The sequence below is a fragment of the Columba livia genome, chromosome 8 (assembly GCF_036013475.1).
Source record: "Columba livia isolate bColLiv1 breed racing homer chromosome 8, bColLiv1.pat.W.v2, whole genome shotgun sequence".
Classification (NCBI taxonomy): domain Eukaryota; kingdom Metazoa; phylum Chordata; class Aves; order Columbiformes; family Columbidae; genus Columba; species Columba livia.
The window spans coordinates 16287710-16311234 of record NC_088609.1 but is presented as its reverse complement, the minus strand read 5'-3'; the positions used below and the strand labels follow the sequence as shown (position 1 = coordinate 16311234).

Sequence of the window (23525 nt, the reverse complement as noted above, 5' to 3'; positions counted from 1 at the left end):
AGTGGCCAAAGCGCTGCTAGTGACTGGCAGGTCAGACGCCCCAGGACGGACACCAGAAACTAAAACAGCCCATGCAGTGGGTTCCCTGGTCCCCATGCATGGGGACAAACTTTATTGTTCCCTTCCCCAAGTGCCCTGGCCGGGCCAGTTCCCGGTTTCCCCACTGCCTAACCCGTGGGTAGAGCTTGTGGGGTTGCTGGGCCGGGGTTTAGGGAAGGGGAGGGATTCTCTGTCCTCAGAGCAGCCCCCTACAAGATCTGGTATGTTCCCAGTACCACAGGAAGGTGAGACAGGCGAGGCTGGCTGGCATTTGCTGCACTGAGGGTGGTGAGACCTGGGCCCAGGTTGCCCAGATTGGTGGTGGAGACATCCCAGGCCAGGCTGGATGGGGCTCTGAGCAGCCTGATCTGGGTGGAGATGTCCCCGCTCATGGCAGGAGTTGGACTAGATGAGTTTCCAACCCAAACCGTTCTATGATTCTATGATAAGCTGTGTCTTCAAGAAACTGACTCCCTCTGTGCTTCCTGACATGGCGGCAGACCTAGCAAGAGATGACAGAAACACCCGAGCCCAAAGGAAAGGAAGACGATTGTCAGGAGCACCCGCTGTCTCTTTCATTTTAGGTTAAGGAGAGAGTGAGACATAGACAAGTGTGGCCACAATCAAACCCACGCTGAAGATGACCTTGAAGATGTGTGGCACGGTGCCGGAGCGGGCAGGGCGGCCCCCAGCTCTGGGCTGCAGGGGTTTGATGATGCGCTGGTGCTGGGTGAGGATGGCCTCCCTCGCACCGGCCCACCAGCCCGGGCCCCGCAGGCGGTACTGGTACGGTGTGCAGGGCCCGAAGGCCACCTCCAGCGCCAGCTGGGGGTCGGTGAGGAAGAGGGTAAGCAGGTTGGGCTTGACGCCCACCTGACAGGCGAGCTCGTCCATGTAGGGGATGTAATCCACCTGGATGGTGTGCCGCTGGCTCCTCACGTACCTGCGGGCAGGGAGGGCAGGGGGCTTGGCACACGAATACAGGGGGAACGGTGACAGCAGCAGTGCCCACCTGGGGTCCTTACCGCTTGGCCATTTTCTCCTTGGTTTGTGTGACATCAGCCAGCATATCGGCAGGTGGCGGCAGGTGCTGCAGCCCTGGGGAGGAGGAGGCTGTGGGTGGAGGGAGGGCTGTGCTCCCACCACGCTGTGGCTGGCTCTGCAGCCCAGCCTGCCTTCTGCTCACACACAAAAGCCTTTGCATCTTCACGGATGTGCCGTCACAGCAAGAGCAAAGCAGGAGTCACAGGCAAAGAAAGTAATGGCAGGAGAGGGAGAAGGTGGGTTGCAGGCAACAGGACCTGTTAGTGACCTCCCCAAAAGCAGATAAGCACAAGGCTCATTGCAAGATGGAACTCTGGGTTTTGTCCCTATGACTAAGCAAAAGGACAGCAAAAGTAAGTAGAAGGAGACACTGTGCAAGAGGCTGCAGCCAGCTGAACAAGTCAGCCTTGCTGTAGCCAAGGAAGCCTGGCCACCCTGCATTTCCACACCCTGCCTCACTTACCTTTGAAGACACGTGTGGCCCAGCGACACTGGAGCTCAGAGATGGGCATGATGGCACCCTGGGGCTGGACGAAGCCGATGAAAGCCAGTGTCAACTTCTCCAAGTCAGGAGGGAACATGAATTTGTAGAGGGGGATCTGGTTCTCCACCACCTTCACACAGCCCTCCAGGAAGGGGAAGGAGAAGCTGTATCCCGTGGCAAAGACCACAGCGTCTATATCTTCCCTGGTGCCATCCTCAAAGATGGCAGACGTCTCCGTGAACTCCTGAATGTTAGGCTTCACCAGCACCCTGCCCGAAATGATGCGGTTTGGCAGGTCATCATTGATGGTCAGATGCTGCTCAAAGATTCTGGAAGGCACAGACAGATGTTGTGTGGGGCCCAGGCTCTGGGGCAGGTTCCCGGGGTGCTGCTGGGGCACTCACCGGTGCTGGGGCTGGAGGCCATAGAGCGCATGATCGAAGCGGGCGTTGAGCTTCCTCTCCAGGAAAAAGTTGCTGACGTCATGTGGTACCAGGCTGCGGAGGAGCTGTATGGAGCGCCTGATGTAAGCGAAGTCAAAGGGGTACCCGCCATCTGCCAGCCGGTGCAGCACCCAGGTCCCGCGCTTGGTGCTGAGGAAGACCTGGGAGGAAGGAGACGGGAGGTGGTGGTGTGGTAGCATCCTTTGGACCGGGCTGGGCCCCTGCCATGCTCCGTGGACGGGGATGCTGGCATGGCTGCTGGGACTGCAACAACCACCCCATTGAGAGGGGATGGGGTGCTTGGCGCTGCTGGAGGGAAGGTAGCCCATGGGATGGCAGGGAGTTGCTTGGTGCCCTCCGGGGTCTGAATAATAATTCTCCGAGCCACAGGGGCTCTCCCAGCACACCTGCTCTGCTGTGTGGCTCAGCTCCACTGCGATGTCAACACCTGAATTCCCAGCGCCGACAACAACCACCCGCTTCCCTGAAAAGGACTGCGGGACCTTGTAGTCTCGGCTGTGCAGGTACCAGCCCTCAAACTTTTCCAGCCCTGGAAGAGAGAGGGAAGCCATACTGGGCAGGGTTGTGGGACAGGGGATGACTGTCCCCCTGGTTTGACCAGTTGTATGTTTTGGGAACAGGCTTGGAACAATGTGACCAGCAGGAGCGATGCAGCCCTGGGATGGTGCATGCATAGGTGGTGGAATCTCCAGCCTGGGAGATGCTCAGTGTGGCCCTGAGCATCCTGCTGGCATGTGTTTGGAGGGAGAGGTGAGCTGACAGTGCTGGCACCTGCCAGCAGGGCACTTTGGTCAAGAACTGACAGCAGGGCAAAAGCCACCATGGACAGACCACCATGATGGGTGGGATAGCAGCATGCACATGCAGTCCCACCTGGTGTGTTAACCTGTGGAGGAATTTTTGGCAGTAGGCAGAGTGGGTGGGGGCTAAGCTGGGGAGGAGGGTGATCCCAAAGGAGCAAGGCAGCAGGTGAGTGGCCTGTGGGGCTGTACCTGGGAAGGAGCTCAGTGGGAGATGTGCCTCGCAGTGGTGCCCGGTGCACACCAGCACGGCATCGAAGACGGCCGCCTCCTGCTTCCCCTCGCTCTCTGTCACCACCTCCCACTGGCCCGTGGTGGCAAAGTCGGGGCGCTTGGAAACGCGGCACACGCTGGTCTGGGCACAGGGACAGCGGGCGTCAGGTACCCTGTGGCCCCCAGCCCCACTGCTCCCCAATCCCCCCATCACTCACCCTGAAGCGGATGTGGCGGAGCAGGCGGAAGTGCTGGGCGTACATGCGGAAATACTCCATGATCTTGGAGTTGTGCATGTAGTTGGGGAAGTCCTCGGGGATGGGGAAGTCGCTGAAGCACATCATCTCCTTGGAGGTGTTGATGATGACGGAGCGATAGATGCTGGCACGGCCCTCCTCGGGGTGCTCCTGTGGGAGCCGGGCACGGCTCAGCGCTGGCACAGGGACCCCAGGGCTGCCTGCCCTGCCTGGCACCTTGCCCTGCCTGTGGTGACAGCGGGGGGTCTTGTGCCTCAGTTTCCCTGCTCCCTGGCCCTGCTGAGGCAGTGCATTCCCAAAGCTGTCTGTGATGCCATTGCCCCGGTTGCCTTGTCAGGTCTCGCTGGCTGCTGAACCAGCTCAGGCACTTCTAGCTGAGTGACCACTCCTGCTCACCGGGTCTCTGCTGTGGCAGCCAGGCGCTGCTGCCTTGGTTCTGCTCCACCAACCCCACTTCTGACCCACATGGGCAGAACCAGTGAACTGTAACTGAGCCACCCCAAATCTCACGCTGGCAAGGTGTATTGTGTGGTCCCCCTGGGCTCTCCCACCTGCGTATCAGGGCATGGTGGGAATGCTTGTCTTCTTGTCAGTGGGTCCCCGGGAGAAAAAGTCAGCAGCTTCATTAGGTGGGGGCAGAAACAAACTCCAGGACTTGCCCCGAGGCAGGGAAAGCCAAGGCAGCGCTGGGTGCCCCTGTGTGGGCAAGCAGCACAGAAGCAGAGAGAGGAGCAACCATGACTTCCAGGGAAGGGCTGGTCAGGATGGGGACCAGGACAGCCATCAGGGTCAGACAGGACCGGGATGGGTAGGAAGGGCTAGAGGGGACCAGGAGCAAAGCAGCAGAGAAGGGATGGATGAAGGATGGGAAGGGGCAGGATGAGGTGGGGGCACAAGTCCTTGGGGAGGGTCCTTCCTGCTGCTGGTGGGAAGGAGATGGGTCCTATGTGGCCAGCACACCACCTGGAACCAGAGACCTCCAGCTGCTGCAGCTGTTTTTCTTTCCTCTGGTTTTCCTTGGAAACCTACCTGCACACGCATGCAAAACAAGGGAGCGGTGCTTCGTTAGCTGCCAACGACCCATCCCAGTCCCATCCGTGCTGCTGACGTGCGGCAGGCTGGCACAGCACGGGTCTTACCTCGAAGCGCCAGAGCCCCCCGATGTCCCCGCTCCTCTCGAAGCAGGTGGGTACCAGCCCCTCATCCAGGCAGCATTTCAGGGCACAGAGGCCAGAGGCACCAGCCCCAATGACGGCTACTCTCTGGGCAGCCATGTCCCGTGGAGGGGTGGTGGCAGGGATGCTGGGGAAGCCTTGGCCAGGGGTAATACACGCTCAAGGGGAGCAGAGCCTGGTGGGTCACACCCAGGGGACGTGTAGTGCTGCTCGGTCAGGGATGGCTGTCCTTGTGCTTCCTGTGGGCAACTGATGCCAGCTGGGCTGTCCCAAGATTGTTTCTTCCAGACATGATATACAGGTTCCCCTTGCTGCTGTGCCACACCTCCTTGCCTGCGCCTGCCCTCCCCAAGGGGCTCTTTAGGTTCCTGGGCACGGGGGCTGAGATGTGGCCACACTCCCGATTTTAGGAGGTTGTGGCATGGTAAACAAAACTGTGGGGACGCTTGAGGCATTGGTGGCCAGCAGCTGTGCCAGCACCAGCGTGTGGTGGCCAAGACCCCTTGTCACCACTCTGGGTCCTCAGTCCCCACCAGCCATCCTCTGGAGGGGCTACATAGGGTGGCACTGGGCTGTGCTCCTGTGAGCACCTGGGCAAGGCTGTTTTGCTGTGGCTACCTGTATGTGTGTGCATGTCTGTGCATGCAGGTCCGCATGCAGCCCACGCTGCTGCGGAGCTGGAGCTTTGCCGCTGGCACGAGCCCGACCTCAAACCCATGCGCATTCCCCCAGCACACAGTGGGACGGGGTTGGTTCAGTAACCAGACACACACCTGGCTCTGTTTAACACACTTTTATCCAGTTATCATGTCTGCTGTGCCTCTGCTACTTAGCTCTGGTGTGGGTGTAGCCAGCGGTGGCTCAGCTGGGTTACAGGTGACAGGAAAGCCGGTGCGTCCCCTCTGGGTTGAAAGGGACTGGGTTTTACCCTGTGTAACAGCAGGTTTTCTTGTTCATCCCTGGTGGCATCTCCCTGTGCAGGAGGTGCAGAGTGGGTTCCGGGGCATTATTTTGGCAGCTGAGGAGGCTCTGCACACCCTGAGCTTGTGGTGTGGCTGTGGCAGGGCTGTGCCAGGCAGGAGGAGGGTTCCTGCCAGTGCTGGGGTGCACAGGCTGTCGCAGGGCGATAGGTGGCCAGTCAGCTCCCCCAGCACATCATAAAGCCTCCCTTCCTACACTTGTAGGGCACCTACAAGTAAGCAAAAATGATGGCAAGGATGGCCACGGCCCCAACCAGCTTGAAAATGATGGGCACGGCTGGGGATGATGCTTGCTCCTCCATGTGCCGTGTCTGCAGGGGTTTGATGATACGCTGGTGCTGGGTGAGGATGGCCTCTCTGGCACCAGCCCACTGGCCCGGGCCCCGCAGGCGGTACTGGTACGGTGTGCAGGGCCCGAAGGCCACCTCCAGTGCCAGCTTGGGGTCAGTGAGGAAGAGGGCGAGCAGGTTGGGCTTGACGCCCACCTGACAGGCGAGCTCATCCATGTAGGGGATGTAATCGACCTGGATGGTGTGCCGCTGGCTCCTCACGTACCTGCGGGCAGGGAGGGCAGGTCGGTGTTGGCAGCAGAACCAGCAGATGCCCCATGCACCAGCAAGGCAGTACAGGATGGACCGCCATGGGGAACGAAAGTGGGGTGGGAGTGGTGCAGTCAGGCACATCCCTGCTGTCTGTGGGCATGACCAAATGTGCCAGGACACAGCCACAGGGCAGGACAGGTGCCCACAAACAGCTATGTCCAAACCAGCCCCTTCCCTGTTCCCGAGGTGGTTCTTACTGCTTTGCCATTGCGTCCCTCTTCTGTCTGATGTCAGCCTCCATGTCCTGCTGTGGGGGCAGCGTGTTCAGCCCTAGAGAGGAGGAGGCACAGTGTGGGGGTGCTGCACCCCACTGGCAACATTATGGTGCTACCGTTGCCTGGGTGCTGTGCCCCTGCCGGCACTGCTATGATGGGCGATGGGGCACCGGAGGCATGTCCAGGCTCGTCAGGATGGGAGAGAACAGCCCATGAGGCTCAGGGTATGAGTGTCCCTGCGCTGCTCAGGCAAAAGCCTGGCTCACCACAATGGCTGCAAACTAGTCACGCCATCGCCTGCAACCAGGATGGCACAGCTGGCTGCTCCCTCCCAAACACACCTGGGCAGCATCTGCCCTGGCTCCAGGGGTGCGGGCTCATGCTGCAGCCACAGGGGGAGGTTTGCCTTGCTTACCCTTGAAGACACGGGTGGCCCAGCGACACTGGAGCTCGGAGATGGGCATGATGGCACCCAGGGGCTGTATGAAGCCGATGAAAGCCAATGTTGGCTTCTCCAAGTCAGGAGGGAACATGAATTTGTAGAGGGGAATCTGGTTCTCCACCACCTTCACACAGCCCTCCAGGAAGGGGAAGGAGAAGCTGTATCCCGTGGCAAAAACCACAGTGTCGATGTCTTCCTTGGTGCCATCCTCAAAGATGGCAGACGTCTCTGTGAACTCCTGGACGTTTGGCTTCACCAGCACCCTGCCCGAAATGATGCGGTTTGGCAGGTCATCATTGACGGTTGGGTGCTGCTCAAAGACCCTGGAAGGCAGAAGGAGACATCAGGGTGCTGGGGTGGGGTGTCTCTGCTATACATTCTGCTCTGGCCACTGCTCCCTGTTCCAAGGATGCTCATCCCCAGGGATGCTCAGCCCCAAGGATGCTCATCACCAATGCGGCTGATTCCCCAGGGATCTCAGCAGCTGCTACTGTGCTGGCACCACCAAGAGTCCCTAGAAGGGGCAGTGGTGCTCCCTTGAGCATTGCCTTGGCACACCACAGCTATTAACTGGGTTTCCAGGGCTGGTGCCTCAGCCCCAGCCTGGGCACAGGGAGCATGGAAGTGGTTGAGCAGGGCTGGACATGGGGGGAACAAGGGGGTCCCTCCTGAGCAGGGGGAGCTTTTGCTGGCACCTGTGTTTTGGCTTCACGCCATAGTGTGAGTGGTCGAATCTTGCGTTCAGCTGATTCTCTGCGAACTTGCTTGCCACGGACAGGCCCAGCAGCTGCCTCAGAACCATATTGAGTCGGGTGAGGAAGATGATGTCCATGGGGTAGCCCCGACCTCCAACACGGTTGAAGATCCATGCGCCCCGGCGGGTGCTAAGGAAGACCTGGGCAAGGAAAGAAGCGTCACCTCCTGAAGGTGGTGATGGTCCTGGGGGGCTGCCCAGGGGGGATATGTCCTCGCCCTGGGATTGCTCCTCTTCACGGGTGCAGGCACTGCCAAATGCAGCAGGTGCCAGGACAGAGTGGTGGCCATGCCATGGTCTTGGTCCTGGTGTCCTGGTGGAGCTGGTAATGTGCACGGCGGGCTGACTTTCCCACTGGCACTCTGTTTCTGCTGCTCACCTGCTTGGCTGTTTGGCTGATCTCCACAGCCAGGTCTGAGCCTGAATTCCCAATCCCAATCACAACAACCCTCTTGTCTGTAAAATCTTGGGCATCTTTGTAGTCTCGGCTGTGGAGGTAACGGCCCTTGAACGTCTTGATGCCTGTGGGTGGGGAGGAGGGATGCTTGGCTTCCTGGTGCCAGGCTGGAGGGTCACTGCCACAAAAATTGAAGTGGGGACCCTCTTTGACACTGCCAGACCCCTCCTGGGGAGCTTGGAAGTGCTCACAAAGTCAAAGCAAAGCAGGGAAACACTGAGGCCAGGAGAAAGAGGATTAGGGAGAACAGGGTTCACATGTCTGAGCTTTCTGGGGTCTCTCCTTGCACAGGGGTGTGGGGCTGTACCTGGGAAGGAGCTCAGCGGGAGATGTGCCTCGCAGTGGTGCCCGGTGCACACCAGCACGGCATCGAAGACGGCCGCCTCCTGCTTCCCCTCGCTCTCTGTCACCACCTCCCACTGGCCCGTGGTGGCAAAGTCGGGGCGCTTGGAAACGCGGCACACGCTGGTCTGGGCACAGGGACAGCGGGCGTCAGGTACCCTGTGGCCCCCAGCCCCACTGCTCCCCAATCCCCCCATCACTCACCCTGAAGCGGATGTGGTGGAGCAGGCGGAAGTGCTGGGCGTACATGCGGAAATACTCCATGATCTTGGAGTTGTGCATGTAGTTGGGGAAGTCCTCGGGGATGGGGAAGTCGCTGAAGCACATCATCTCCTTGGAGGTGTTGATGATGACGGAGCGATAGATGCTGGCACGGCCCTCCTCGGGGTGCTCCTGCGGGAGCCGGGCACGGCTCAGCGCTGGCACAGGGACCCCAGGGCTGCCTGCCCTGCCTGGCGCCTTGCCCTGCCTGTGGTGACAGCGGGGTCTTGTGCCTCAGTTTCCCTGCTCCCTGTGGAGCACAGCTCAGCACTGGCACAGGGGCAGCCATGTGGAGGGATGGCTGATGCTGCTGTGGCAGATCCTTGTGTGGAGCCCCTGTCCTCAGCCCCCCCCGCCCAGGACCCTGCCATGGCAAGCTGTGTGCCACCCTGCTGGCCACCCACACTGATTCCCGGCTGCCATGGTGCTGACCCCTGGCAGGATGTGTGACTTCCAGGGAATACCTCAAACCTCCAGAGCCCTCCGATGTCCCCGGTCCTCTCAAAGCAGACGGGCTCCAGCCCCTCTTGCAGGCAAGCTTTGATGGCACACAGCCCGCTGCTGCCTGCTCCGATGATGGCCACCCTCTTCGCCATGGTGCCCTCCACCGCTGCGTCTCTGCCTGGAGACAGTGTCAGAGAGTGGGACTGTGAGCAAAATTTTGGCCCTGTGCACCAAAGAGGTCCCAAAGCTGAGAGACAGCCCCCAAAAAGTTTGGGACTGCAAAGCAACTGGTTTTCTTACCCCAGCAGACTTGTGCTGGGGTTTTGCACCACCACAGTGTTGCGTCAGGGAGAAACGCTACTGAGTGCCAGGAGCCTTGAAATCTCTCATTCCACGCCAAGTGCCAGCGATGGAGGTGTGCCAGGGTGCTGTGCCCTGCCTTGGGGACTGATGGCTCCCTCCCGAGTGGGCAACAGCCCCTCCACCTGCGCTTTGCCCTCTCCCTTCACCAGTGAGGTGTCTGTCGTACCGCCCCGGTGCCCGCGGCATGCTGGCAGCCTGTGTGGAGCCCTCACTGACCTGCAGCCATGGCCAGCAGTGGGCAGGGTCTCTTCCGGGATGCCCTGACCTGTGACGCAGATGGCGGCCTGGCTTTCCATGAGCAGGGCCTCTCCCCCGGTCACTCCTCCCCCAGGGCTGGAGAAAGGAAGCCAGCACTGCTGGCTCCTGGCCAGCTTTTCTGTCAGCGGTTCTCGCCACAGCCTGGGCCAGCGTAAGGAGCCATCCCAGGCACCTCAGCTGGAACCCCTGTGTGGGGACACAGGGTTGCAGGAAAGGCAGACAGGCAGCTGGTCTCTGTGGCACGCATATTGGGTACACCGACACTGCCCTGAACTTTTATCGCTCGGATTATCAGGATCAGCCCAACCCTGTTCATGCTTATACTTGAGGGCACATGTGGCACCGACTGCTCCGGTGGCTTCACCCATGTCCCCGTGCCCCTGGGCTGGGCATCTCAGTACAGTGTCCCCCTAGCTACGGCTTGCTTGTGGGACCCCAGGGCCAGGAGCACTGCGTTGCTGGTATGTTGCTGGTGCTGGGCTGTGGGACCGGTTCGGAAAAGGCTCTCCTCGGCAGCAGGAGGCACAGACAGGGTGGCTTGGTAGCACACTGCTGGCTGCCGGCATGGCCAAGTTTTGCAGTCGAAATGGTTTTAACCTTCTAAAACTCATAGTATGTTTGCAGCTCTTTCTATCCCTCACTGTTGGCAAGGGCTCATCTCTGCTCAGGGCAGAAGCCCCAAGCTGCCAACCCAGACTCCATGCCTGTCTGTCAAAAAGCATCAAAAGCATCTCTTACCGGACGGGAGGATCAGCACAGGGATGGCGAGGAGGCAGCACTGGGAGCACTGCCTTCCCTGCCCTGCTCTTAGCTGGCTTCTGTCTCTTTCTGGCTCTGCAGGGACTGCCCAAGGGTGACAGATACACTGGACTTCTCCCAGCCCTCAGCCCCACCTCTGTGCTCTGAAACCTCTGTGCAGATTGCCTTCTAATTTGCCCTTCTCCCTTGGCAGCCACAAGAAGCTGCACAGCCCTGAACTTTGCCCCGACTGTGCTTGGGCTCATGGCTCTGCTAAACTGTGCCATCAGGCACAGGGGATGGGGGATTGCGTCAGGGTCAACCCATGGCATTTGGGTCTACACCAGCTTGTTAATATCTGTGGAAAGCCACAGTCCTCTGAGGCCAGCGAGCGACCAGAACAGACAGCACAGTGAGCAGTGAGCACAGACCTATCTGCTCTGAGCTTTTGCAGCAGCCAGAGGTGCCATAGGACAGGCCAAGCAGAAAGCAGTCATTTCCTCCTTCCTATCGGCAGGCTGGCATCTGTGCTTGAAGGAGCAGTGACAAGCACAAGATGAGACCAAAGATCTTGCTCATGGAGGGTCCTGCAAGAGAAGTGGGAGCAATTTTTGGCACACACATGCAAGAACAAGCCACCAATGCAGCAAGTTGCTGCCATACCCCACCATGGCCTAGAGACAAAGACCCCAATGTCTGTAAGAACCGTTTGGACAAAAAGCACCCCATGTTTGGAAAAAAGTAGAGCTAAGATGTTTTGGCACTGCACAACAAGCCCTGGTCACCCCAAAGCCTGACCCCAGGTGAGTGTGCTGCCTGTCCCTAATCCCACAGACAGCACAGAGCTCAGCTCTGCCTCAGGGCAGGGGGGCTGGCAGAGGCAGCCGGGCTGGCAGAGGCAGCCAGACGGGCCCAGCCAGCTGCCCGGCATGCAGTGCAACCCAGGGGACTTAATTTTGGTCATTGGAGTGTAAACCCACAGCTTCACTGTGCCGGTGGATGAGGGCGCAGCTCTGGGAGAACCTTGTCATGTCAAGTGTTTTCATTTCAGCTCCTGTGTAACTGAAGGTGGGTGACAGACTGAGACGGGTGCTTGCACCAGCAGCGCTCAAGGCTGCTCCTGCACACCTCACCCAGAGGAACAGCACACTTAAACACTGCCTGATTTTAATATAATTTAATCTGAGCTTTCCAGTGAGTGCACTAATAGACCTTAATGGCCTCACCTGCACCAAATCACCCCCACCCACATGCTGGGAACACTTTTTAAGCTCAGCCCAGAGCTTAAAAGGTGCTCCTAGCTCTCTGTCTGTGGTGTCTCCTGATGTGGATTCTGTGCCTTTTTCTGGCTCAGTCTCAGCCCCATCTCATTACAGAGGCTCATCACATTCTTCTCCTGTGCCAAGGACAAGCAGTCTTCTCGGAAATAAGCAGGCTGCCAAGACCAACAGTGCCAGGGTAGGGGAGCCAGCCTGTTCAGAGCACAGGAAGCCATAGTGTTGGTTGGCAGAGCCAGGGCTTCTTTCTGGAGGCAGTGCAGGTAAGGCTCTGTTCCTGGGTGGGGTGTATGGCCAGGCAAGGCCACGGGGAAGGAACCTGCTCCTCAGTATGCTCTCAACAGCATTGGTGATGTGCTGACAAACAGGAATTGCTGTGAGCACACTGTACTCCTGGGAGACTGAAAATCCTGTGGAGGGGGACAAGGAGCTGTGAGTCTCTACACCAGGGATTCAGGAGCAGGCTTCTGCTGGGAACTGCCTCCCCAATCACCCACTCTCTTGGAGATGCCATGAATAGTCTAAACCCTCCACTGTGCCATCCTTTCCCCATGGCACCAGGAGCCAGATGCTTGTGTCCTTGTTGCTTGACATCTGGCCTCAGCGCAGTGCTTAAATCAAGGGCAATAGGGAAGAGATATGTTGCTTCAGAACACAGAGCTCTTTAAAAACCTGAGAACAGATGCCAGTGAGGCCCCTCCAGGCAGATATTATGGAGCAGGCTGTGTGGGGCACGCTCACAACAGCAACGTGATCGGTGTATTTACAACATTACAGACACACAGGCAATCACAGACTTATCTCTGCAAAGCCACAGCTACCACATACATCATGTGCTAATGCAAAGGTGTGCCAATTCACAGTATCAGCAGTGAGCTGCTGGATTAATGTGCTGAGCCCTCCCCGGGCTCTGCAGGGACTGTTTTTTCATGGGACAACAGTCAAAGCGTTGGGAGGACAAGACAGCACCAAATGTCTTAAGTGGGCCCAGGAGCCTGCAGCATCGTCAGTGTTGAAGTCTTGGCTGGATAGATCGGGTCTAGGATGCAAGTTTGAGTCCCAGTATCCTCTCCTTGTGCACGCTTAGAAAACCAGGTGCATGCCCCATCCTTTGGGAAGGACCCAGCCATCAATGGCTCCAGAGCGCAAAGAGGGCAGGCGCACTGAGCGGGGACAGCCAGCAGTATTCCACCACGCTGTACAGTGCATAGCCCAGCAGCAAACCAAAGAGCACATCCGTCACGTTGTGTCTGCCCAGCATCACCCTTGAGACGCTGACGATGAGAGCCCAAAGCACCACGAGGACCCGCAGCGGGACAGCGAGTACCAGGTGGTGCAGAATGAAGCGGCAGACTAGGGCGGCTCTGGTGGCGTGGCCTGATGGAAAGGAGTACTTGTCCACTGAGATGGTGACAAACATGTCCATCTTGTTGTGGGTGGGCCGCCGCCGCTTGACGAGCCCTTTCACCACCGCCACCAGCACGAGATCCAGCAGCAGCGCTACAAGACAGTAACAGTGAGTGAGCAAGGTGGTTAGTTTTTTTTCATTTGTTTTCCCTCTCCATGGAAAACAAGGCAAGAATCAAAGCAGAGCCATTAGCTAAGAAAAAAGTACTTGGCTACCAAAAGCTGCTAAGAGAAGGCATGATTTCTCATGGCTACAGTGCCTGGGTAGGGAGAACATGGCATTCATCCAGTATGTGGCCTTCTGTGGCACAAGCACATCTTCAGTCTCCACTCGTGCTGCATGCAGCCCTCGTGCAGTGTCACATACACTGCCTGCTGCAGCCAGCAACAGGACTTGGCCCAGCTCACACCCAAGGTTGTTTCTTTCTGTGTAAAATCTGATATCACCATGGCTTGGGGCTCACTTTGACCCTTAATCTGAAGTTAATAGAGGGGTTAATACTCCTCACAACCCCTGACAACCTGTGCTGACTTGGTGTTGCTTTGCCTACCCTCATGCCTGGGAGTCAAACTGACCCTGGTGAATGATCAACCCACTTCAACCACTCGGCCATGGCTCAGGGTGAGGGACCCTGAGTTTGTGGTGCTGACAAGGCTCCTGCGCTCTGGCTTCTCCCTGCTGCTGGGGGGATTAACGCCAGAAAGTTAACCATGCTTTGCTTTTCAAGGGCTGAATAAAGGATGATTTAAATAATGGTGGCTTGCTGACAGAGAGCTAAAGGCTGTTGCAGTGGCAAAGGAGGAGTACCTGTGAAAAGTGTACAGACAGTATTTGGCAAGGGCAGCTTCTCATGTAGGGCAGAGGCTGCTTTTTCCATCCACCTTAGTTTGGCTAGTGTAGTGCTTGCAGCTGGGGCTGCTTCTTCCAAGGAGATCTTGTGAGAGACCGAGTTCTACATGTGCTAAGTCTTGTTTAAGGACACCAAATCTTTCAGTCACTTCAGTTCATTCACTTTGGTTAATCATTTATGAACAATTTTTTTTTTTTTGTCCACATGTATCCCTAGTTCAATTGCTTTTTCTCTTTTTACGTGTGGTTGGGAGATTCAGCCTGGATGTCAGGGAACACTCCTTCCCCACGTGGGTGCTGCAACCCTGGGACAGAGGCCCAGAGAGGGGGTGGTTCTGACTCAGAGTGTTGAGGGTTGCACAAGACCGTGGTGCTGGGACAGACCTCCTCAGATCAGAGGTTATATTGGAGGCCTCCAGCTCCCTTCCCACAGATCTGCTGTGAGATTGTAATTTAACCATGTGTTGTTAGATCAAAAAAAGATGCACAAAACCACAGGTTTCCCACCAGCCAAATTTCAGTTCAAATAAGGGCGAGATACCAATTATGCGCAACTTAATAAAGGAGTGAGAACTAGGCTGTCAGGAGTTTCACCGCATGTGGTGGGAGCTGTGACAGATGGGCCATACCCACACCGCCAGGCCCTCCAGCTGCAGGGTTACTCACTCTGGTACACACCAGAAGGACCTGTACCAGTTACTCAAAATCAGCCGGCTCTCTCGGGGCTGTAGGAGGTTTACTCAGCTCTGCCCCAACCTTCAGGTCCCATCCTCCCCCCTCGGCTCTGTCTGCAAAGCCCTTTGCTGAGCCCCCAGCCTCACCGAAGAGCAAGTTGAGCAGCACCTCCCTGGTTGCCGAGCTGTCGCTCTGGCAGAGCCCGTAGAAGGTGCCGAGCAGCCAGGGGATGCCGTGCCCTGAAACTTCAATGACCTTCATGAGGGGCCGTGCGCTGCCCCAGGCCGAGCCCTCTCTGGCGCAGACACCCAGGCGCTTGGAGGCCCAGAGGTCGATGGCGAGCAGGGAGCTGAGGGCGATGCCCAGGAAAGAGGGGTTCAGCTTCATGCAGTCCTCCTCGGGCAGCGGGGCTGTTGCCGAGCTACCGGACTCCTTGCGGCGGGCCGGGCTGTCCGGGGCGCCGGGGCCGCGCTGGCTCACCAGGGACAGGAACTCCAGGCGGCCGCTGCTGCCGGCGCGTCGCTCGCGGCTGCTTCGGGGGCTCGGCATGGCGGGAGGGGGTGGCCTGGGAGAGGTGAGGGCCGGTCACCGGCTGCCAGCCCTGCTCTGGCACCGGGACCCGGGCGAGCCGCCCCGGAGCATGCACGTCCCCCCGGCCCGGGCTTGCTTCTCCCCCCGCCGCCCCGCACCCTACCTGGCGCTACCGCACCGCCGGGGCCCACTTCCCCCTCCTGCTGTGCTCCCGGGACACCCCCAAGGGCACCCCTGGGTGTTCGGCACCCTCGCTGCCCCAGTACCAGGCGGCCCCGGTGCGGCCCCGCTTCCTCTTCCGCCACCCGCCGTGACGCGCCCGGTTGCCATGGAGCCGGGACGCCCCGGGGCGGGGCTGCGGCGCCCCCTGGCGGAGGGGAGGTTCCCCCCACCCTCCCTCCACGCCTGGCCCAGGGGCGGGGACCTGCGGGCGAGCCCCGCCTTCCCCCGCGCACTTGCCCGCCCCGGCCGGCGTACGGCAGCCGGCGAGGGCCGCAAGAGGGGCGGTGGCGGCGACGGCGCCTTCGCCCTGCCGGCGCCGGTGCGGGCGCCGGTGCGCGGGCGGCGATGCGCGGCGGGCGGGCGGCGGGGGGACGGGTCGCCCCCCCGGCCCCGCGGCGCGGCGGCGGCGGGTGACGGCGGCTCGGCGGCGGCGATGGGGTGCCTGCAGAGCGTGGCCTGCAAGGCGCGGGTGCGCCGGGAGCAGATCGTGGTGTCGGACGTGTCGGCCACCATCGAGCCGGCGGCCACCGCCATCGAGGAGAGCTCGCCGGTGGTGCTGCGGTACCGCACCCCGTACTTCCGCGCCTCGGCCCGCGTCCTCATGCCGCCCATCGCCCGGCGGCACACCTGGGTGGTGGGCTGGATCCAGGCCTGCAACCACATGGAGTTCTACAACACCTACAGCGACCTCGGCGTGTGAGCACCGGCACCGGGGTGGGGGGACGGGACACGGCACCGGGGCGGGAGCGGGGGCACCGGGCTGGGTACGGCATGGGCACCCCGGCACCCCCTGCGGGCACCTGCCCAGCTCGGTGATCCCGGGCGCTGCACCTCCGGCAGCTCGTGCTGCACCCCCACCCCACCCTGTGTCTGCACCCCCTGGCACTTCGTGCGGCACCTCCGGCACCGGGTGCTGCCCCCCACCCGTGTCTGCATCCCCAGGCGTCACCTGCACCTGCGGCACCGTCCCTGTCCCTTTCAGACCCTGCGCTCTGCTCATGCTGCCTCAGCCGGGTGGCCCCAGGGGCTCTCCAGCTGCCTCCCCGCTCAAGCAGCGCTTCTGCTGGGGCTGGGCTGCCAGCGCGGGCACTGCACGGGGATTTGCCCCCTTGGCTCGGGGTTGAAGGAGGGATGCTTTGCAGCACTCAGCAGAAATGGCTGCTGAAAAGTTACTTTTCCCAAGGCTGAGTGTGCGGGTGACTGTGGGGGGATGCCGAGGGGCAAAGCTGTTGGCTCTGTCACTGTATATTCTGTCATTTGGAAGGGGTTCTTTAGCTCACCAGGGGGCTCCCGCTGCCAGTGCCTGGGGTTGCCGGTGGAGCACCGGATCCTCTTGCCACCTGCCTGCATCCTTGTGTCATGGCAGATCCGTTTGCACGTGGCACTGGAGCGCTTGGGGATGTTGCAGCAAGCAGAGATTGTCACTTGTTTGGGGGGTGGCAGCTGTGTGCTCACTGGCACTCACGGGCCGCTCCAGAGCCCAGATGCTTTTGAAGCCAGAGCTTGGGCTCGGTGGGAGGTTTCACCGAAGCTCCCGGCTCGTAATTGCCACGTGGCGATTGTCTCCCCTGCCGTAGCTGTGCGGTGTTGCTAACGTGGTTGGCAGCCAAGATTTGGGCTGGAATTCCACCCCCCCTAGCCATATTGCAGGGATTTCATTGCAGCAGCGGCAGGCGTAATTGTGGTATTTAATTATTGTACGTGCCTCTGCGCAGGCGCCTGTATTTAGAGGCATAAAAATCACGGGCTATTATCACACGAGGGGTCTGTGACAGGCTTGGCCAGTGCCGTGACCGCGGTGCTGCAGCTAACAAATGGGGAAGGCTGTTCTCCTCTGGCACAGGAGCTGATTCAGGAGAGGGTGACCCTAGAGACTCAGCAATGAGTTTTGGCCCAGTTGGTTTGATTGCAGGTTAATTGAAATAGTGTTGTGTTGGCAGAGCAAAGGCTTCAGCTGGCTGTGAGGGATGCGGTGAAGGAACCGAAGCTGAATTTGTTCTCAAAGGAGGTCCTCAAGAACTTGCTGCAGGCGGGGAGAGGGTCCCTGTGCTGCTTGCCCACCCGTCCCTTGCTGGGTGCTGTCACTGCCATTTCCCTGCTAACCTGGCCTCTCTCTTCCCATTCACTAGGTCAAGCTGGGAGCTGCCCGACCTGCGAGAAGGAAGAGTAAAAGCCATCAGTGATTCGGATGGTGTGAGCTACCCCTGGTATGGAAACACCACAGAAACTGTGACCCTGGTCGGGCCTACTAACAAAATCTCCAGGTTCTCAGTGAGCATGAATGACAATTTCTACCCCAGCGTGACATGGGCAGTCCCTGTGAGCAACAGTAACGTGCCGCTGCTGACAAGGATTAAAAGGGACCAGAGCTTTACCACGTGGTTGGTGGCCATGAACACCACCACCAAGGAAAAGATAATTTTGCAGACTATAAAGTGGAGGATGCGAGTGGACATTGAGGTTGATCCCATGCAGCTGCTGGGGCAGCGGGCACGACTGGTGGGAAGGACTCAGCAGGAGCAGCCTCGGATCCTCAGCAGGATGGAGCCCATCCCGCCCAACGCACTAGTGAAACCCAACGCCAACGATGCCCAAGTCCTCATGTGGAGACCCAAGCGAGGCCAGCCGATAGTTGTCATACCTCCCAAGTAGAGCAGCGCCGGTGTGCGCACATGAGGAGCTGGATGCTGCCAGCCTGCTGCATGTCAGTGGGGTTTCTGAGCCAAAGCAGACCTCGTGGGTTCTCCTGCCTTCGTAGCTGTGCTTGGAAATGTGGCTCCTCAGTCAGGAAGAGAGCCTGGCCGACATAGAAGAGGGATCGCTGAGCTGGAGGATTTCCCAGGAAGCAGAATCGAGTACTTCTAGGAGCCTGCAGCTGGCAAAGAGGCTGTCTGAGCTACATGACTCATCTTTCATTGCAGGGCGATGCAAGGAGCATGATGAGAATGATCAACCCATGCCTGTGGCAAATGCTGCTTTCCACCCTGCTGGAGGCAGACGCAGAGACCGTGCCTGCCAGACGCAAGGGGTTCCTGTGGTGACCCTTCCCGCTGGGGCGTGGGTGTCCCTGTGGTGTCTATACCTATGCATTTCAGATTGATAGCTGACCCCTCGCCCTGCTTGCTGGGGCTGGGCGGGAGTGCTCGGGAGTGGAGCAGGGGCTGGTGGTGCCAGGGCACTGATCCAGAGCCCGGCACGAGCTGTTGTTGCTGCCCAGGAGGGGTTTTTCTGCAGCTGAGGGGATGCGGGATGTTTTGCATGCGTCTGGGTGTGTTTGGAGTAGTTGTGAGTATAGGAGATGCTGTAGCTCTTTTCCGTCTTGGAGTGCGGTCTAAGGGCAGGTTAGATGCCCTTTGGTTTTAATGTGCACTAAATTTTGCAGTTCCTCAACCTTCCCCCCACCCAGATCCCGCTGGCCCTTCTCTTACGAAAGCGAAATGATTTTCAGCTTAATCAGGAGCCCATTCACCCAGCCCAGGGTGAGTGGGTGCTTGCTGACCATGGGGTACCCAAACTGGCTTGGAGGTACCCTGGGACTTGCATGCTGCCACTGCGGATCCAAGTCCCTTGCAAGAAGCTGGGTGCTTGCTCAGTTTCCACGCAAATGCTGGCTCAGACCCTCTTCCTTGTCAGCCACCCATGGAGCAGGGTGGCTGCTGGCAGGGAGGCCGGTGGAGGGGACAACACGCCTTACGGTAACTCCCCAGGCTCTGCAGGGATGGGGGCTCCTCGCCATGGGGCGCAGGCAGGGATGTGGGCAGAGGCTGCCCAGGGCAGGCCTGGGTTTGCCTGGAAGGAGGAGGCAAACGTGCTGCCTTCACCTGCCTCCTGCTACTGTTGGTTCTTGGGGGATAATGAGGGGTTTTATTTGCCTTTCTCCTCACCCCTTGCTGCCTGGATCACTGGCATCATCTGGTCTGCAGGGCAGTGCTGGTGCTGCGGTCTGCTACCTGCAATTCCCAACATGTTGCCCTTGGGAGGCAGCAGAGGCAAAAGCTGTGGCTGCGCTGCCGATGCCCAGGGTGCCGCAGATGGTTACAGCTTTTGCTGCTTTCTTCTCCCCATCGACCATTCCAGCACAAGCTCTGTGCCTCCTCCAGCTCGCACCCCTGCCTTTGCACCCTGGGAGGTTTGTGCTGCCCTGGGGATGCGGGTGATTCCCTCTTGGAGGGTCCCACCTCCTGTCCAGCTGCCAGGAGAGCCTGTGGAGGGTCGCTGTGTTCGGCATTTCCATGCAAAGCCTTTACTGTGGTGTTTGCAGTTGGGACGCCCAGCCTGGAGCTGCTTTGCTCCCCCTGGTGTGCAGGCACATCCCCGTGGCATCGCTACTCAGTACCACCGAGCTCCTGCAAAGCTTCAGCCACAGCATGTGCTTTTCCAGGGTGGGATGTGCACCCCAGTCCCTGCTGGTGAAGGGGCTCCCCAGGCATCTTAAACCAAAAATCCCTGTGAAATTGCCATGCTACTTATTATTCACAGTCGTGTTTGCTGCTGATTTGATTCTTTATTTAATTTTTCCCTTGGGAGTGTTGCATTTTGACGCCTCGATGCACACTTTCCCGTGCCGGGGCCAGTAGTCCTGCTTGGCCTTGCAGCAGGCTGGAAACCTGCTGCTTTTGGTGCCTATGTCTGGGTTTCACTGGGGGCTACAGCCTTGTGATGGGAAAGGTTTGGAGATAGAAGGGGCTCTGAGCTTTGTTTTGCTGTGTTTTCTGGAGGAAAACTTCTATTGGGAGCTTCCTGGCATGGGAAGATGTCCCGCTTTTGTGAGGTTCTGTCTGTTGTTTTGTCCTGGTATGGGATAGATGACAGCTTTTGCTGTCACTGTTGTTTTGTTTCTCAAAAAGTGTGTGTGGCGAGGGGTTAGAAACTTTAAATACAATTTTCCTTGACATTTAGGGGCGGAGTTGTAAGTACATTTTGGTTTGAAATAAGGCAGGTATATACTTTTGACCTAGTGGGACAGAAATGTCTCTGGCAGCATCAGAGATAATGAACCAGAGGAAAGGGTTCCCAGCAAACAGGTAGCCCCAGGATGGGCTGCTGACTGGGAGGGGATGCTGTGCCCAGAGAGGCTGCTCGGCCAGCTCCCCAAAACCTGCGGGAAGGGCTGTGGCTGTGCTCAGAGGCTGTGTGCTGGCTGTGCAGCCTGAGGAGCTGCTGCGGCCCCGTCTGGGAGAGCGGGGATGCTGGTGTGGGGATGCTGTTGAATTCGTAGCCATTTTTTGGGATGTGCTGGCCAGCTGGATCCTCGACGCTGAGATAGCAGCAGCCGCCGTTTGTGGCCACGTGTCTGCGGTGTCCCCAGGGAGGTGCTTGGTGCTGCCTGGTGCTGGCGTCAGGCTGGGTGCTGGTCCGTAGCCGTGTGCCTGCGCTCCAGGGCTGCCCTAGTCTGCGGGCAGGTGCTGCCTGAGCGCCGGGGCCATGCCTGGGTTCACCTCTCCAGGCTTGTGCCCGCTCCTCTCCAACAGCTGGATTTGATGCACTTAACTCGGTTCGATGCATGGCTTGTGTTTGTGGGCATTTCCCCATTTAAAAGAAAAAAAAAAAAGTTTGTAAAAATTGTTTGCAAAAAAACCTCTGCAAACAATGTTTGCAAAACTTTGCAGGCATTTTGCATATTTGCAAAAGGTGTGTGGTCACGCTCGGATGGAGGTGCTGGGCGAGCGTCTCCCTGAGCTCGGTAATGCTGCATGGTGGAACCGGGTGCAGGGCTTGTGATGCTGGAGAGGAGGGAGGCGGTGGGCGAGAGCTCCCACCTGTGGGTCCAGGTTCAGCTCAGGCCCACAGCTCTAGTGATGTGTACCCCGACGGGGAGCCCTTTCCCATGCCCCCCTTTTGTACCAGCACTCCATTGTCTCAGGGAGGGGCAGGTCACCGAAATGTCCACCCATGCACTTGCCCAGTGCCCTGAGCTGCGGGTGCCACTTCCCCTCCGTCCTTGGGTCACTTATTTATTTATTATTTATTTATTTAAGGTTTATTTAAGTTATTTATTGGTATTTATTGATGGCTGGAAGTCAGGGGGTCATTTCTGCTGCATGGCAGGGGCAGCTGGGTCCCCCCCGCCCAGTCCCTTGCGTTTCAGGGTGCTGCTGTGTGTTTGGGAGCATCGCTGGGGAGGGATCCTTGTGGTACCTGTGCTCCTGTCCCCTTTTGGAGCCAGGGAGGGAGAAAGGAGGGGAATCATGTTGGTGCCTGCGGGGAGGACACCCCGTGCCCATCCCCTTCCCACAGAAGCTCAAAGCCTCTGTGCCCCCTCCCCATGCGCTGTGCTCCCTCCCGTTCCCATCTGTATTTATTGACCTGTCCTCCTGGCGTTTCTCCATTCGGCTCCTGCTGGATTTGCTGTTGCCAGTTCCCAGGGATGGTGGGAAGAGCCAGGACATGTGGGTGTTGCTATGGAGAAAAGACCAAACCAGGTATTCTGCTGCCGCGTGGGGAAAATCGGAAGGAGGAGAAGAGGAAAGCTGGTTTTGCAGAGTGCCTTAAACACAAAATGACTTTACTGAGTAGGGGGGCTTGGACTTCTGTCTCTGGATGTTATTACCAACTTGAACAAAATGTTGCATTTCACTTCTCTGGGATTAAAAGAAAACCACTCGAGCTGTACTGGAACGAAACTCTGTGTTTGGTTGAGTCCTTCTGTCTGTCTGGCTTGCGTCTCCAGGGCTGCGGTGGTGCAGGGAAGCAGGAATTTGTGGGCTCTTGGCCGTCAGCCCCTGCCTTGGCTCGGCGGTGGGACCAGCAGCTGCCTTTAAGCCCCTAGGTCTGGTGACAGGACTCCTTTCCCCTTTGTCCTGACTTGCAGGTGTGTTCTCCGGTGTCCCGGTGAGGTTGTGCTTGCCCTGCAGTGCCCCGTCCCTGGGGCTGCTCCGAGCAGCCTGTTTGCACAAAGCTGACCACAGGGGTCTGTCCTCAGGCTTCCAGAAAATCGGGCAGTTGGTCGGAAAGCTCTGTTAGGGGGGCAGACAGTCCTTTTTCTCTTGGGAAACCAGATCAAGGCAAGGGCTGTGTGCTGAGGGAACGGCGAGAAAACCAGGAGCTCATGCAGCCCAGCTGTGGAGAACTAGGGGAGCTGCCAAACTTGATAAGGCTGAAGAAACTACACAGAAAAGGGATGTTTCCCCTTTGAAATTGCAGACCCCCCCTCCCACTTCCCCACTTCTTGCAGAGTGAAAGACGGGGAACAGAAGTCAACCCAGAGACCAGGGTTTTTCTTCTTATAGTCAAAAATAATACATGGGAATAACGCAGAATTTCATAACAAAGGTTCATTTAAAAGTCACATGGGGAAACAATACCAATATTCACTGTATAGTTCCTGGAGGCAATTGAATATTAATATAAACTTCTTTTTTCTTGGTAATGAAAGAAGGAGCTCTCTGAAATACAGCTGTTTGGGGAAGGATGTGATCAGCAAGGTGGCCTGGCTGGTGAAGAAGGACAGCAATGGGCACTGGGAGCAGCCAGCGGCTTGGGACATTGTCCAAGGACTGACGGACAGGTGCTGCCCCAGGATCAGGCCCTGCAGGCTGCTCATTGCATCCAGCTTACCGTGAGCATCAGCCCTTCTAGATCCTGCTTGCTGTGGGGGACATTTGTGCCCTGAGACAGCCAATTTCTTTTACAGCTGCTCATTTTGTGTGTTGCTGATTGTGCTGGGCACTGAGAGATACTGGCAGACAGCCTCTGAGCTGTTTGGTGAGCAGGTTTCTTTCTTAGCATTATATTAAAACATTGCTCATTTCCTGACAGATACCTGAGGTGTAGCTGTGGGAGAGCAGGGAGGAGTTTGCGTGGCTTGGACTGTATCTGCTCCTGCTGTGGGCAGCAGGGTAGGACCCCCCTCCCCACAGCTAATGGTATGTTCCCTGAGCTGACATCTCCTCCTTCCCCCCACTGAGGCTCTGCCACAAAGCAAAAGCAGCAGAGCTGCCCTTGGCCCTGCTGCCTTGTCTGAAACAATGTGCCCCGAGGCAACCTGCACTTCCAAAGTGCCTTATTTACAGAGCAAAACCAAGGGCACTGTGTGCCGCTGGCAGCCACCCATGAGCATGGGCACGCGTCCCAGCGGCACGGCCGAGGGAGCAAAGTAAATCATGCTGGGGATGCCAGCAAAGGCAGACGAGGGCTACTGCAGGTTGTACTGAAGATCAGTTTATTTGCTCTATTCCCTCATCCATAAAACCTGAAAACAACTTCCAGCAAGAGATGAGAAAGCAGTAAGA

At 58.2% G+C, this 23525-nt stretch overlaps 4 protein-coding genes across 8 annotated transcripts; 1 reads left to right on the top strand and 3 right to left on the bottom strand.

The window, feature by feature from the left end:
• Positions 1-81: 81 nt before the first annotated feature.
• Positions 82-5103, bottom strand: LOC106145638 (flavin-containing monooxygenase 5-like). 2 transcript variants are annotated; one of them, XM_065072227.1, is made up of 8 exons: positions 4441-5103; positions 3263-3451; positions 3024-3186; positions 2418-2560; positions 1972-2171; positions 1547-1896; positions 1065-1152; positions 82-982 (listed from the first exon to the last, which is right to left on the bottom strand). In XM_065072227.1, the coding sequence occupies exons 1-8, from the start codon at positions 4573-4575 to the stop codon at positions 625-627; spliced, it is 1626 nt and encodes a 541-aa protein (XP_064928299.1). In that variant the 5' UTR covers positions 4576-5103; the 3' UTR covers positions 82-624. The 2 variants fall into 2 exon arrangements, with proteins under 2 accessions (XP_064928299.1, XP_021150288.2); XM_021294613.2 differs by having other exon boundaries at positions 1065-1137; positions 4441-5004.
• FAM78B (family with sequence similarity 78 member B) lies at positions 4231-21917 on the top strand. Of its 2 annotated transcripts, none has more exons than XM_065072235.1 (2): positions 4231-4486; positions 17424-21917. In XM_065072235.1, the coding sequence occupies exon 2, from the start codon at positions 17572-17574 to the stop codon at positions 17944-17946; it is 375 nt and encodes a 124-aa protein (XP_064928307.1). In that variant the 5' UTR covers positions 4231-4486; positions 17424-17571; the 3' UTR covers positions 17947-21917. The 2 variants fall into 2 exon arrangements, with proteins under 2 accessions (XP_064928307.1, XP_064928306.1); XM_065072234.1 differs by lacking the exon at positions 4231-4486 and adding an exon at positions 15574-15990.
• Positions 5255-10491, bottom strand: LOC102096840 (flavin-containing monooxygenase 5). Of its 3 annotated transcripts, XM_005498836.3 has the most exons (10): positions 10333-10350; positions 9553-9669; positions 8994-9151; positions 8473-8661; positions 8234-8396; positions 7849-7991; positions 7411-7610; positions 6689-7038; positions 6256-6328; positions 5255-6011 (listed from the first exon to the last, which is right to left on the bottom strand). In XM_005498836.3, the coding sequence occupies exons 2-10, from the start codon at positions 9560-9562 to the stop codon at positions 5666-5668; spliced, it is 1632 nt and encodes a 543-aa protein (XP_005498893.1). In that variant the 5' UTR covers positions 9563-9669; positions 10333-10350; the 3' UTR covers positions 5255-5665. The 3 variants fall into 3 exon arrangements, with proteins under 3 accessions (XP_005498893.1, XP_013224400.1, XP_021150271.1); XM_013368946.3 differs by lacking the exon at positions 9553-9669 and having other exon boundaries at positions 10333-10491; XM_021294596.2 differs by lacking the exon at positions 10333-10350 and having other exon boundaries at positions 9274-9583.
• On the bottom strand, positions 12739-15090 carry PLPP6 (phospholipid phosphatase 6). Its single transcript, XM_005499023.4, has 2 exons — positions 14688-15090; positions 12739-13109 (listed from the first exon to the last, which is right to left on the bottom strand). Exons 1-2 carry the CDS (start codon positions 15088-15090, stop codon positions 12739-12741), a joined length of 774 nt encoding a protein of 257 aa, XP_005499080.3.
• Positions 21918-23525: the final 1608 nt, after the last annotated feature.